This window comes from Pseudophryne corroboree, chromosome 1 (assembly GCF_028390025.1).
Source record: "Pseudophryne corroboree isolate aPseCor3 chromosome 1, aPseCor3.hap2, whole genome shotgun sequence".
Taxonomy (NCBI): Eukaryota; Metazoa; Chordata; class Amphibia; order Anura; family Myobatrachidae; genus Pseudophryne; species Pseudophryne corroboree.
In genome coordinates this window covers 161,351,655-161,364,213 of record NC_086444.1, presented here as the reverse complement: position 1 = coordinate 161,364,213, position 12,559 = coordinate 161,351,655, and the positions used below count along the sequence as shown (strand labels likewise).

Genomic DNA, 12,559 nt, shown 5'->3' with positions numbered 1-12,559 from the left:
CTGTATGAACTTATTCTCTAGCCTGCGGCCCCAAACCTCTACGGCTACCACTATAGGAAACAACTCCAAAGCTGCCAAGTTCTTAGTCAAACCGCTGTCCTTCCACCTTTGCGGCCATTCTTCTGCGCACCACTCTCACTGCAAGTACGCTCCGAAGCCTATGGCTCCTGCTGCGTCTGTGAACAGCTGCAGTGCATGGTTTGGCAATATCTTGCTCAGCCACATGCGCACCCCGTTAAACTGTTTCAAGAAATCCTGCCATACTAACAAATCTTCCTTCAATTCCCTGCTGATGCGGATGAAGTGATGTTTCTTCCTCACTCCCGCTGTTGCCCTTTCCATACGTCGCTTGAAAATCCGCCCCATAGGGATTACGCGACAAGCAAAATTCAGCGACCCTAGCAATGACTGCAACTGGCCCAAGGTAACTGACTTCGCTTGGGCGCATGCACTGATCTCTCGCTCCAACTTTTCGATTTTTTCTGTTGGCAACTGGCACTCCATCTTCTCTGTGTCGATCTCTACACCTAGGTAAGAGATGACCTGTTTTGGGCCCTCAGTTTTCTCCCCCGCGATGGGGACACCGAACTCGTTCAGCATCTTTGTAAGCTCTTGCAGCAACTGCGCGCACTGCCCAGACTGAGCTGGACCTGCCAGCAAGAAATCGTCCAGGTAGTGCGCCACTGCCCTACAGCCTGTCCGTGCTTCCAAGCACCAGTGCAAGAAGGAGCTGAAAATTTCGAATAACGCGCAAGATATTGCGCATCCCATAGGCAAACATTTATCTACGAAATATTGGCCCTCAAACTAGAAACCCATAAGGTAAAAACTGTCCGAATGCAGGGGGAGTAGCCTGAACGCTGACTCGATGTCCAGCTTCGCCAACAAGGCCCCTTTCCCTTGCCTCCTAACATAGTAACATAGTATCTGAGGTTGAAAAAAGACAATTGTCCATCGAGTTCAACCTATTTGTGGTCTCCTATGCATGATGATTTGACTAAAATTTCTGACTGATGCTGCTGTCAGCCGTTACATTTTATCCCTATTTATAGTAACTATATGACTATGCACCATACCCCTGGATATCCTTATCCATTAGGAATTTATCTAACCCATTCTTAAAGGTGTTGACAGATTCCGCCATTACAACTCCCTCGGGCAGGGAATTCCAAACATGTATTGTCCTTACCGTGAAAAAGCCTTTACGCCGTATTGTGCGGAATCTCCTCTCCTCTAACCTGAGCGAGTGTCCACGAGTCCTCTGTGTTGATCTAACCAAAAACAGGTCCCGCGCAAGCTCTGTGTATTGTCCCCTTATATATTTGTAGATGTTGATCATATCCCCTCTTAGTCTCCGCTTTTCCAATGTAAACATGCCTAGTATTTCAAGCTTTTCCTTGTATTCCATCGTCTCCATGCCCTTAATTAGTTTGGTCGCCCTCCTCTGTACCTTTTCAAGCTCCAGGATATCCTTTTTGTAGTACGGTGCCCAGAATTGTACACAGTATTCAAGGTGTGGCCTCACTAGTGATTTATATAACGGGAGTATAATACTCTCGTCCCTAGCATCAATACCCCGTTTTATGCATGCTAATATCTTATTAGCCTTCTTTGCTGCAGTCCTACTTTGGGTACTACTGCTTAGCTTGCTATCTATGAGGACACCTAAGTCCTTTTCCAGTACAGAATCCCCTAATTTTATCCCATTTAGTAGGTAGGTGTAATTTATGTTCTTGTTACCACAGTGCATTACCTTACACTTGTCTGTGTTGAAGCGCATTCTCCATTTGGCTGCCCATGCTTCTAATTTAACTAAGTCGTTCTGAAGAGACTCGGCATCCTCCTCTGTATTTATAGCCTTACACAATTTGGTATCATCTGCAAAAATTGACACCATGCTCTCTAGACCTTCTGTTAGGTCGTTAATGAAAATATTGAACAATAGCGGTCCTAATACTGAGCCTTGCGGCACACCACTTAGCACTTCAGTCCAAGTTGAAAAAGATCCATTAACCACAACGTGCTGCTTCCTATTATCTAACCAGTTTTTGACCCAAGTGCATATTGTGCTTCCTAGCCTTGATTCTTGTAGCTTGTAGATAAGTCTCATGTGTGGTACAGTATCGAACGCTTTGGCAAAGTCTAAAAAGATTACATCCACGTCTTTACCCTGATCTAGGTTTGCGCTTACTGTTTCATAAAACCATGTTGATTCCTTTTAATGACCTTATTGGTTTCAAGGAACTTCTGAATACTATCTCTAGGAATACCTTCCAATACTTTCCCCACTATAGATGTAAGACTAACTGGTCTATAATTACCTGGTTCAGCTTTACTTCCCTTTTTGAATATAGGCACTACTTCCGCTATACGCCAGTCTTTGGGAACCATACCTGATATAACTGAGTCCTTAAAGATCAAAGATAGCGGTTTTGCCAGTTCAGAGTGAAGCTCCATTAGAACCCTTGGATGAATACCATCAGGCCCTTGTGATTTATTAATCTTTAAATGTTTTAATCGGTCACAGACTACTTCCTCGCTTAAATAAGTACCTATCAGTGTGATATTCTCATTATTGAGATTGTGCGTTAGTCCCTGAATTGGGTCCTCACGAGTAAATACTGTTGAAAAAAACTCATTTTTATCGCATGGTCAAACGACTGATATTGCACCGAGCACTGTTCCACGTCCAGGGCATCATTAACTGATGCCCCCTCCGGGAAAGATAGGTGTTGAATAAGTCTGAATTTTCCCGGTGCTTTCTTGGGAACTAACCCCAGTGGTGACACTACCAAATTTTAAATTGGGGGGGCCTACTCTAAAACTCTCCTGCAACCGCTGGGCTTCTAAACGCTTGGGGTACCTGGCTAGCCATGCCTGCATACCCTCAAGCCTCACTGGGCTACTTGCTTTTGACAGGCACAAGCGCTCCGGATACCTTTTCCCCTCTCTCTCCCTGTCGGCCTTTTTTTCTAAAGCAGGCTTTTGCCGGGTGACTTCCGCTGCAGTGCGTGCATGCGTGCTTGAATTTGCAAAAAGACCGTGTGCACCGGGTATCATTGAAGGCGTAGCATTTGAGCATATCCTGTCTATGCGTGCTAGGCCTCCCTGTCCCCTGCCTTTGCGCTGTTGCTTCTTTATCGCTAGGTCCTCTTGCCTGCGCCTTGAGCCACAGCTCGATATCCTTTGTCCCAAACTTGATGGGTTGCTGCCCTTGCGCTCTTAACCTGAAGGACTCGTCGTATCTGCGCCACGCAGTTCCACCATAATCCTTGTACACTGAATAAACAAGATTGATGTATTTCATCATGTTCATTGCCATATTTGTGTAAGCTTCTACGTAGCAACCAGAGTATGCGAACATCCCGGTCATCCAATTGTCAATTGTCTTGTAGGATTCCCCAGGCCCTACTCCCTTCTCGCTGCCCCTCTCCTTGTCCCTGAGACCTTCCTCTGTAAGGGAGCATATGTCGATGAAATCCCCCTTCACAATTTCCTTCCTAATTTCTTTAGGCAAATGCCCTGCCAATGCGCCTAGCTCGTGATCCAGTGCGCCTCCCTGCTGTAAGAAAACTGGCTTAGCTGCTCCAGTCTGACCTAGCTTTCTCCACGCTGTATCTGTCCCTGGGGCTGACAACTTTTTCTTCTTGCGATTGGCCCTGGCCAGCCGCAGTTGCTCTTTCAATACCTTGCATGACTCGTCGCCGTCTGACTCGGACGGGCTGCTATTGCCCCGCTTGCCCGCCTGATTATCTGCGGCGCTGTTACCCTCCCCTTGTGTGTTCGCTACCTCGTTTAAGGTGCCCCCCCCCCGCCATTTGCGCTGCTCACGCTGTTTTGGTGCAACCCCTGGCTCTGCCCCTTTTCAGTACCACCCCTCACACTTTGTGTATTGCTATTATACAACGGCATAACATTCACATTCTGCATATTAAACACATGGTTCATCTCACCGTTCCTGAGTGATGCTGTGGAGACGCCTTCTCTGGCCGGGCAGGCCACGGCACCAGCCTCCGCTGTATTCTTCTCCACCGCTCTTGCCGCGGCAAGATGCTGCACTGACGGGCCGCTGGGCATGGCGAGGAACGCACTGTCTCTGCAACTGTTGTAATTGTCTTGGATTCTCGCTTGTGGTTGTGATGTGAAATCTTGCGATTGTGATGTGAAATTTTGCGATGTGGCTCCTTGATCCCGGTTGCTTGCTTGCGGCATTTCGCGGCCCCTGCTCTGCCCTGTAAATGTCGTTGGTGTCTGCTGGTACATTCTCCTGGGTGGGGATGTAAACGCAGGGGAGCGGGCAAGCTGGTTTCGCAACCCCTGTGTAATGTCCCTGTCCTGTGTGCTCCCTGCGCCCTGCCCCCAGTTACCCCCTTGCCTAGGAGTGCCCTCTGGCTGCCTAGCAGGGCTATTATATTGCTGTGTCTCTGCCAGGAAAACCCATCTCCCCCTCACCTCGGGTAACCCTGACCCGCTGGCTGTGTCGGCGAGAGTAACTCCCCCTTCCTGGCATGCTGCTCCTGCCCCCCTAGCTTGTGTTGGGGTATTCTGCAACCGCTGTGCTGCAACATTAATGGGGGTTCCCCTGCACTGTAGAGGGCCATAGCTGATCTGCCCCTCCCCCCTTTGGCCTAAAATGGCTGCCCCATTCACCCTTGCTCCTATGCCTTCTTGCCCCGGCTTGTACTCACCCCCCTCTTACCCTTGCCCCTTTTGCAGGGCTGCTGGTCGCTGCTGCCTTCCGGATCTAGCAGGTGCCTTTCCTGCCTTTTTTCTTTTTTCTCCTGTTTGTTTCTTCTTATGTGGCCTCCGGCCACCAGATGGCGCCCCAGCACTATTCTCATCGCTCCTGTGCTGCCTCTCTGGAGAGGGACGGACGGATATGCCCTGCAGCTGCTGGCCGGAAATGCTGTCCTCCCGGCCCCTGTATCGCGCTGGAAGCGCCCTTCTCCTCTCCGGCCGCTCAGCCGAGCGCTGCCCGACCATTGCTTCCTGCTGTGAGGGTAACCTGCCTCCGGTCACTGTGGATGCCATGCCTGGATCTCTGGAAGTGCAGCAGCCGCCGGACAGACACAGGTACTTCCTTTCCTGTGTGGGGAAAATGGAGCTATCAACTCCCTCCCCCCCGGCTGCTGCTTTTATCTGCATCTCCCCCCTCGACCCCCCCCCCCCCCCCGCCTCTGGGCCGCACCTTTTACTGGCCCAGGGCTCCCTGCAGGTGATGGAAAGGGGAGGGGGTCCCGCTGCCTGCGGCAAACCCCCCCTCCCCCGGCGTTCGCGCCTTCGGGCCGCCCAGCACCCCTCCTCCTTATCCCGCTGCGGCGCCATTGCTGACCCCTTCGCCCCTGAAAGGGGTATAACTGAAAAAAGTTGACTCCTATGGTGGTAATGCAGCTTTAACCTTTCACAACTTCTCATTCTTCTGACATAAAATCATTCCCCACATATCAGACGGGTTCACTACGATATGCCGGCGGTCGGGCTCCCGGCGACCAGCATACCGGCGCCGGGAGCCCGACCGCCGGCTTACCGACAGTGTGGCGAGCGCAAATGAGCCCCTTGCGGGCTTGCTGCGCTCGCCACGCTACGGGCACTGTGGCGCGCTATGCGCGCCACACTATTTTATTCTCCCTCCAGGGGGATCGTGGACCCCCACGAGGGAGAATAAGTGTCGGTATGCCGGCTGTCGGGATCCCGGCGCCGGTATACTGTGCGCCGGGATCCCGTCAGTCGGCATACAGAAGACCACCCATATCAGACACATGAATGAGAATGTCATACCATTAGCACTTGGGGCTGTTTCTCCATACAGTCAATGGGATGTGATTGTAACTATATTGTGACTATGGAGACAAGGGAAGAGAGTGTAATCCTGCCTCTGTATAGATCATTGGTGCGATCACACCTGGAATATTGTATACAGTTTTGGGCACCATATTATAAAAAAGATATCTTGGAACTCGAAAGGGTGCAGAGGCGAGCCACTAAACCGGTTAAGGCGTTAGAGGCACTGGACTATGAGGAAAGACTTAAAAGGCTTGATATGTTCACACTGGAAAAGAGGCGACTGAGAGGGGACTTCATTAATATTTATAAATACATTAAGGGGCAATACAAGGATCTATCAAACGATTTGTTTACCAAAAAAACACTACATAGGACACCAGGACACCCCCTGAGGTTAGAGGAGAAAAAATTCCATACCCAACGGAGAAAGGGGTTCTTCACAGTAAGAGCAGTAAGGATTTGGAATTCTCTGCCAGAGAAGGTAGTAATGGTGGACTCAATCAATAAGTTTAAAAATGGATTAGATAAATTTCTAGCGGAAAAAAATATCCAGGGACACAACATTTAATTAATATTAAAATAAAAAAATAAAAAATAAAGTAATGTTCAGTAGGTTGAACTCGATGGACATTTGTCTTTTTTTCAACCTCAACAACTTATGGAACTATGTAACTACAATACAATCAGTTGTCTTTACTTCTGTTGGTAAAAGTAGATAAAGCAGAAATGTCTCCACACTGTATATTATGTGTAAATGGCTGTTTGTAAATACATTTCAATAGTGATTCACTTTAAATAACATTACACCTAATTTGATACTTACTACACAAAAAAAAAGTCTATTTAACCTGACAAATGCAAAACGCTGTGCTGCTAGAATAGCATTATCCTACACACTGATTTACGGCCATGGCAAAAAAAATAAAAAAATGTAAAAAAAAAGTGCATGCATCAGGAAAATGCAAAGTAATAAAGCAACAACACAATAAAATCCCCACTCACTGCTGCGTTATTGTAAGTGGGGTTATGTCGGTCGGCCTGGAGAACACACTGGCAGAAGCTTCTCCCAAATAAAGGTAAATTATCTGTCAGATCACAAACAGTGCAACATACTGTATCTAAAATGGAGGTTTGCTGTGGAAGGAGTAAGAGGCTTCCTTTCCCCATAACATTATTGCAAAAACTAGAAGTCACCCTATGTAAATCAGGCATGCCCATATTACAACAAAGGCTAGGAATGATCCTGGATTTATTATACAGTGCAGCTTGTCATTCCTCTTCTGAGCAGCACACAGACACACATGCATGCATTGCATAGATCACACCAGGGTTTAGCAGTTCATGCCTGCTACATGCATGCATTCAGTGACAGGGATGAATAAAATGCACACGGTCTGGAAATAGCAGCACCTGGGGAAGCTCAGACACACACAATAAATATATATAGAACGACGCTTGTACAATAATAAATAAATAGATACATAACGACAGATCGATGACTCAGTAAGAAAATGCCACAGAGTTATTGATGGGGTTTGATCAGACGTCACACTTACCTTATTCCCTCCTAACATGCAATATAATTGCCAGCAGAGGTGCCCGGGATCCCGGCGCTGGTGATGGGCTAGGAGGAGGAGTTGGCTGCTGATGAGGATGGTGGTGATACACAGCCGGTCACAGGCATAGGGCACTGCTGGCCGCCATCACTTACTCCGTCCTCTCCGGGTGCTGTCTATGGGCACTGCCCGGCTGACTGCAGGTCTCCCCTCCGCTGCCACTGGGCGGCGCTGCCTGGTGCCCCTTCCCCTCTGACGTTACCTTTCACCTGCTAGTGGCGGCGATGCTGCGATTCTAATATATCAACGTGTTCAATACAGAGTATCATTCTCGCAGATGGGAGGCTCCAGGCGAACTGACCCTGGAATAGCGATAGTGACTACAACCTTTATTATTAATTATTATTATTATTATTATTATTATTATTATTATTATTATTATTATTATTATAGTTTCACGTATCAGGGAGGGGGAGAAAGGAGGAATATTCACAGAGGGGATTTTTTTATTTTTTTGGGGAAAATTTAGTGTTTTTATTGAATTTGTTTTAAAGATAATAATTGAACATTAGGGGCATATTTATTATCAGGTTTTACACCCAATAATTATAATTTCTCATTAACGCTTATCGCAGAAATGGAAAAATTATATATCACCGGGTTGTATTAAATAACATTTTCGATTGAAAACGGGGCTGTTTCCAAGGATTTGGTTTCGCCTGAGGCAGGCCCGAACCGTGGCTAATAGGATACCTCCCATTAAGTTCAGAGCATTATTTTTTTTTTTTTATGCAGAGCCGGCCCTAGGCATAGGCAAACTAGGCAACTGCCTAGGGCATCTGGCATGCCTAGGGGCACCAGCAGCTTCTGCTGATTAAAATGATATGCAGCATGCCTATATTCTGTGTGTAGCATTTTGTATGCAGATACAGCCAAAGTCGCACACAGTATATAAGCATGCCGCATATCATTTTATTCAGCAGAAGCTACTTGTGCATCCTAGTCATACAGAAATGCAAATAAGATGCATTGTCGTAAAAAAAAGGTGCCCGACGTTAGGAGAGCTGACAACTGACTCACACATGGCATCTCCTGCTGCATGGTGTATTGAAGTAAGATGTATGAGAAGACACATCTGTATCCAAGCAGAGGCAGAGGTCACAGTGTTAGCAGCCATGTAAGTGCTGTGTACAGGTAGGTTGATTGTGCAATGGTGTTCGGCATAAGAGGCATGGGGGGTGATTCCGAGTTGTTCGCTCGCTAGCTGCTTTTAGCAGCATTGCACACGCTAAGCCGCAGCCCTCTGGGAGTGTATCTTAGCTTAGCAGAATAGCGAACGAAAGATTAGCAGAACTGCTACTAAATAATTATTTGCAGTTTCTGAGTAGCTCCAGACCTACTCACAGATTGCGATCAGCTCAGTCCGTTTAGTTCCTGGTTTGACGTCACAAACATGCCCTGCGTTTGTCCAATCACTCCCCCGTTTCTCCAGCCACTCCTGCGTTTTGCAACTCGAACGCCTGCGTTTTTCCGCACACTCCCATAAAACGGCCAGTTTCCGCCCAGAAACACCCACTTCCTGTCAATCACACTACGATCAGCACAGCGAAAAAAAATGCTTTGTTATACCGTGAGTAAAATACCTAACTTTTGTGTAAAATAACTAAGCGCATGCGCTCTGCGAACCTCATGCGAAAATCAGCAACGAGCGAACAACTCGGAATGACCCCCATTATTATGCGTGTCATGTGTATAAATGCATTAATAATGTGCAGCAAATGTGTAAGGGACATTATGTGTATAAGGGCATTAATAATGTGTGTCATATGTGTGAGGGGGCATTACTGTGTGGTATTATGTGTATAAATGCATTACTAATGTGTGGCATAATGTATATAAAGGCCACTACTGTGTGGTCTAATGTGAATAAAGAGCATTATGAAGTTGTGTAATGTGAATAAGGAGCAATTCAGTGTGGTGTAATGTGAATAAAGGGCACTACTGTGAGGAGTAACGTATATATATTGTAAAGTGGTACTACTGTGTGATGTAACGTGAATAAGGAACACTATTGCATAATAAAATGTGAATAAAGTTGCACCACTGTGTGGCGTAATTTGAATTAAGGGTACTATTTTGTGCCCATGTGCCTTGCCAGCAAAAACACACCCCTCTTTTGGCTGCGCGCCGAATGTGCACACTGTTCCTATTTTAAATATAGGGGTAGCAACACCAAAATGAGAACTGCTATGGGTGAGGGGTGATGGTACTGGAAAAGGGGTACAGGGTCAGAGGCAGAAATAGCGGTGGAGCTAGGGGGCACCAGACAAAATCTTGCCTAGGGCATCATATTGGTTAGGGCCGGCTCTGTTTGTATGTTGAGGTTTACGTATGAAAATGCTGACGCTAACATTTGTGAACAAGAAGTTCATCTAAATTGTAAATATTAAAAGTCATCTCTCTTGCCCCTCATGTTCACATGTCGTATTGGTGATTATTTATCCATTTCACCTATTTATGACTGTTTGGGCGGCATCTTGAGCACATTGCTGGAAATATACAATTTTTGCGTATACATTTTTTTTAAACACTGCTTTACACCCATTTTGCTACCAACTCTACATGCACCCATAGCCCCTACAGCAGTATCAGGAATCCTAGTCTAGGCCATTGAGGGCTCATGTCTAGAATAAAGACAATTTGTATCTTTTTTTCGCCCACCAAAATATAAATTTACAGCTGCACACGTACATCAAAAAATGTAACTACCCGTGCAGCCTGAGAGGTTGTTTGATGTTTTTCCATCGGTCTGCAATTTGACCATTTACTAAAGACAAAACTGACAGTAAATGACCAAATACTGACTTCAGAACACTTTTGGACCAATGTTCGAGTATTTCACATATAAAATTATAGAGGCCGTAAATTTACTAAGCATCTGTTTGCAAACCGACCATAAAATGACAGGCAATCCACCCAAATAATAGACCTGTCAGGTGAGTTTGGGTGAAGCACTGCACAGAACACTATGGGGGTAATTCAGACTGGATCGCTGCAGTGGCAGCGATCGCAGTCTGAATCTTTTTGTGGAGTGCGCACGCGCAGAGGCCAAACTGTGTGTGCGCACCCTGGGAGTCCCAGTGAGATGCTATTAGCATCTCTGGGCTGCGATCACCTCTTCCTGATTGACAGGCAGAGGTGAAAGGGGGAGTGCCAACGGCGTTAGAACGCCGTTGGCAGGGTACGGTCTGGATAACAAAGGCGTGTCCGGACCATTGGGGGGGGCGAGCCACGGTGGCTGCGTGACGTCACACGCAGCCGCTGCGACCCAGGATGCTGCAAGAAGCTCCCTGCACATCTACGATCAAATTTAGCCATCTACGATCAACTCTGAATTACTCCCTATGATCACTATGATCTGTGCAGACTTTGCGTAATATGGGGTCAATCCAATTCGGTGCAAGTTGGGTCCTGCGAACCATTCTCACAGCAAACTCGCACTGTGAATTACATTTGCAATCCATTTCCAAAGTCACATATTTTAGATGAAATGGCGTTTTATTGTGCGCACCCCCCTGAGCAGGTGAAAAGACAGGAAAAATCTTTAAGCTGCAAATGTCGGTACACAGTGCAGAACCTCTGGAACACCCCTCGTAATGAACAATTAAGCACTTGGAGGGGTTTAAATACAGTAGCATCATTTGGCCAACATGTCAGTTTTCAGGTGAATTTCTCTATAAGCTCAGTAATGGGTTAATTGATGTAGAACAGGTACATGAATGTGTTGTATTGAAGTTTTTATTCCAACTTTTTACAAACTTGTATAAAAACACTGAAACATAACTATCCAGACATTTTTCTGGGCCACAAAATGCTGGAAAGACTTTCATTTGATGAAAAACGCTTTCAATCATTTCTCCGACATTAATCATCCATATGACACTGTTTAAGAACCTCCTGTATCTCCTTTACTACCACTAACAGCCTTCTTTATGGTCCTGCTCTCTCAAGGTGTGCACACATGGTGAGATTCGGGCTAAACCCTGATTCTCACTGTGGGATAGGGACTAGGGAGGTCATTCCGAGTTGATCGTAGCTGTGCTAAATTTAGCACAGCTACGATCATCTTCCCTGACATGCGGCGGGATGCCCAACACAGGACTAGTCCGCCCCGCCTGCGCCGGCAGGATTCAATCTTAGTTTCTGCTGACAAGCAGAAATTGCAAGGTTTTCGCACAGTTTTCGCAATTTCTGCTTGTAGCAGGGGGGGGGGGGGGAGGCGCCGGTCAGCATGCTGGGCGGCCTTGCCCAGTGGTGGGCGGCCCCAAGCATGCGTACAAAAGGATAGCAAATTCTGCTGATTAGGGCAGAATTTGCTATCCTTAGTGAATTGGCCCCTATGTACGATTTTGGCTAAGTGTCAATTTTGACTATCTTTTCTATGAGATAGTCAAAATTGACTTTCCTGCACAGTCTATCTAGACTTGCGATACCGACCTCACGGGACCGCGCATCAGTATCGCATCGGGATCGCAAGGTGACTTTCACCTTGTGATCTGCATTAACTTTCCTTACGATTTTGACTACATAGTCAAAATCATTAAAAAAATCTTACCGTGTGCACACACCTTCAGTTACCATTTGTTGGGGGTCCAGGATGGTTTGCCCACTTTTTCATGCATTTTGGAGAAAAGTTGCACAATCTTCCCGCAAATTACCATTTCTAATTGGATCTCGTATTTCTCAGGTGTGCGAATTTGTGTGATGTTTGCTTTAGTAAACTCACATGTAAGTGGATTGTCCCCCGTGTGTAGAAGTAGTTCCAATTAGCAAAAAATAATGGGAGGGAGGGTTCACCTTCAATATGTAACCAGTCCTATTTGCCGATAACCAGCACTAAGCTAAACCATCCAGGGGGGTCAATGTGAACCAAACTGATTAGCCCAGTGCTGGTGCACCCCCTGTTTAGGGGTTGTTCCTCCTAGGGTTTCCTGGGGAAGGGAGGAACAACCCCCAAACAAGGGGTGCACCAGACCCTGCATTTTAGGTATGGTGTTAATAGTGTAGTGCAGGAGTTAAATTTACAGGTAGCTTGGCACTTATTGAACTAAAAGTGCCAGCATGCCCATCATTAAGAGGCCGCTGGCACCTGTAAAAAAATATATAAAAAGAGACAAGACACACATGCACCGAATGTGGAAGTATTTTATTAAATAACA

General features: G+C 46.5%; 1 protein-coding gene across 4 annotated transcripts in view; it reads right to left on the bottom strand.

Moving 5' to 3' along the window:
• Positions 1-7,596, bottom strand: part of FAM169A (family with sequence similarity 169 member A) — a 157,057-nt gene extending 149,461 nt beyond the window's left edge. For 3 of the 4 annotated variants that reach the window (XM_063963844.1, XM_063963845.1, XM_063963846.1), the window contains exon 1: positions 7,341-7,593. Coding sequence is in view for 1 of the 4 variants with exons in the window: in XM_063963846.1 (XP_063819916.1) it covers positions 7,341-7,358 (18 nt within the window). In the remaining 3 variants the exon portion in view is untranslated. Of the gene's footprint in view, positions 1-7,340 lie in introns of all 4 variants that reach the window. The other variant, XM_063963847.1, reaches the window with a different exon arrangement.
• Positions 7,597-12,559: the final 4,963 nt, after the last annotated feature.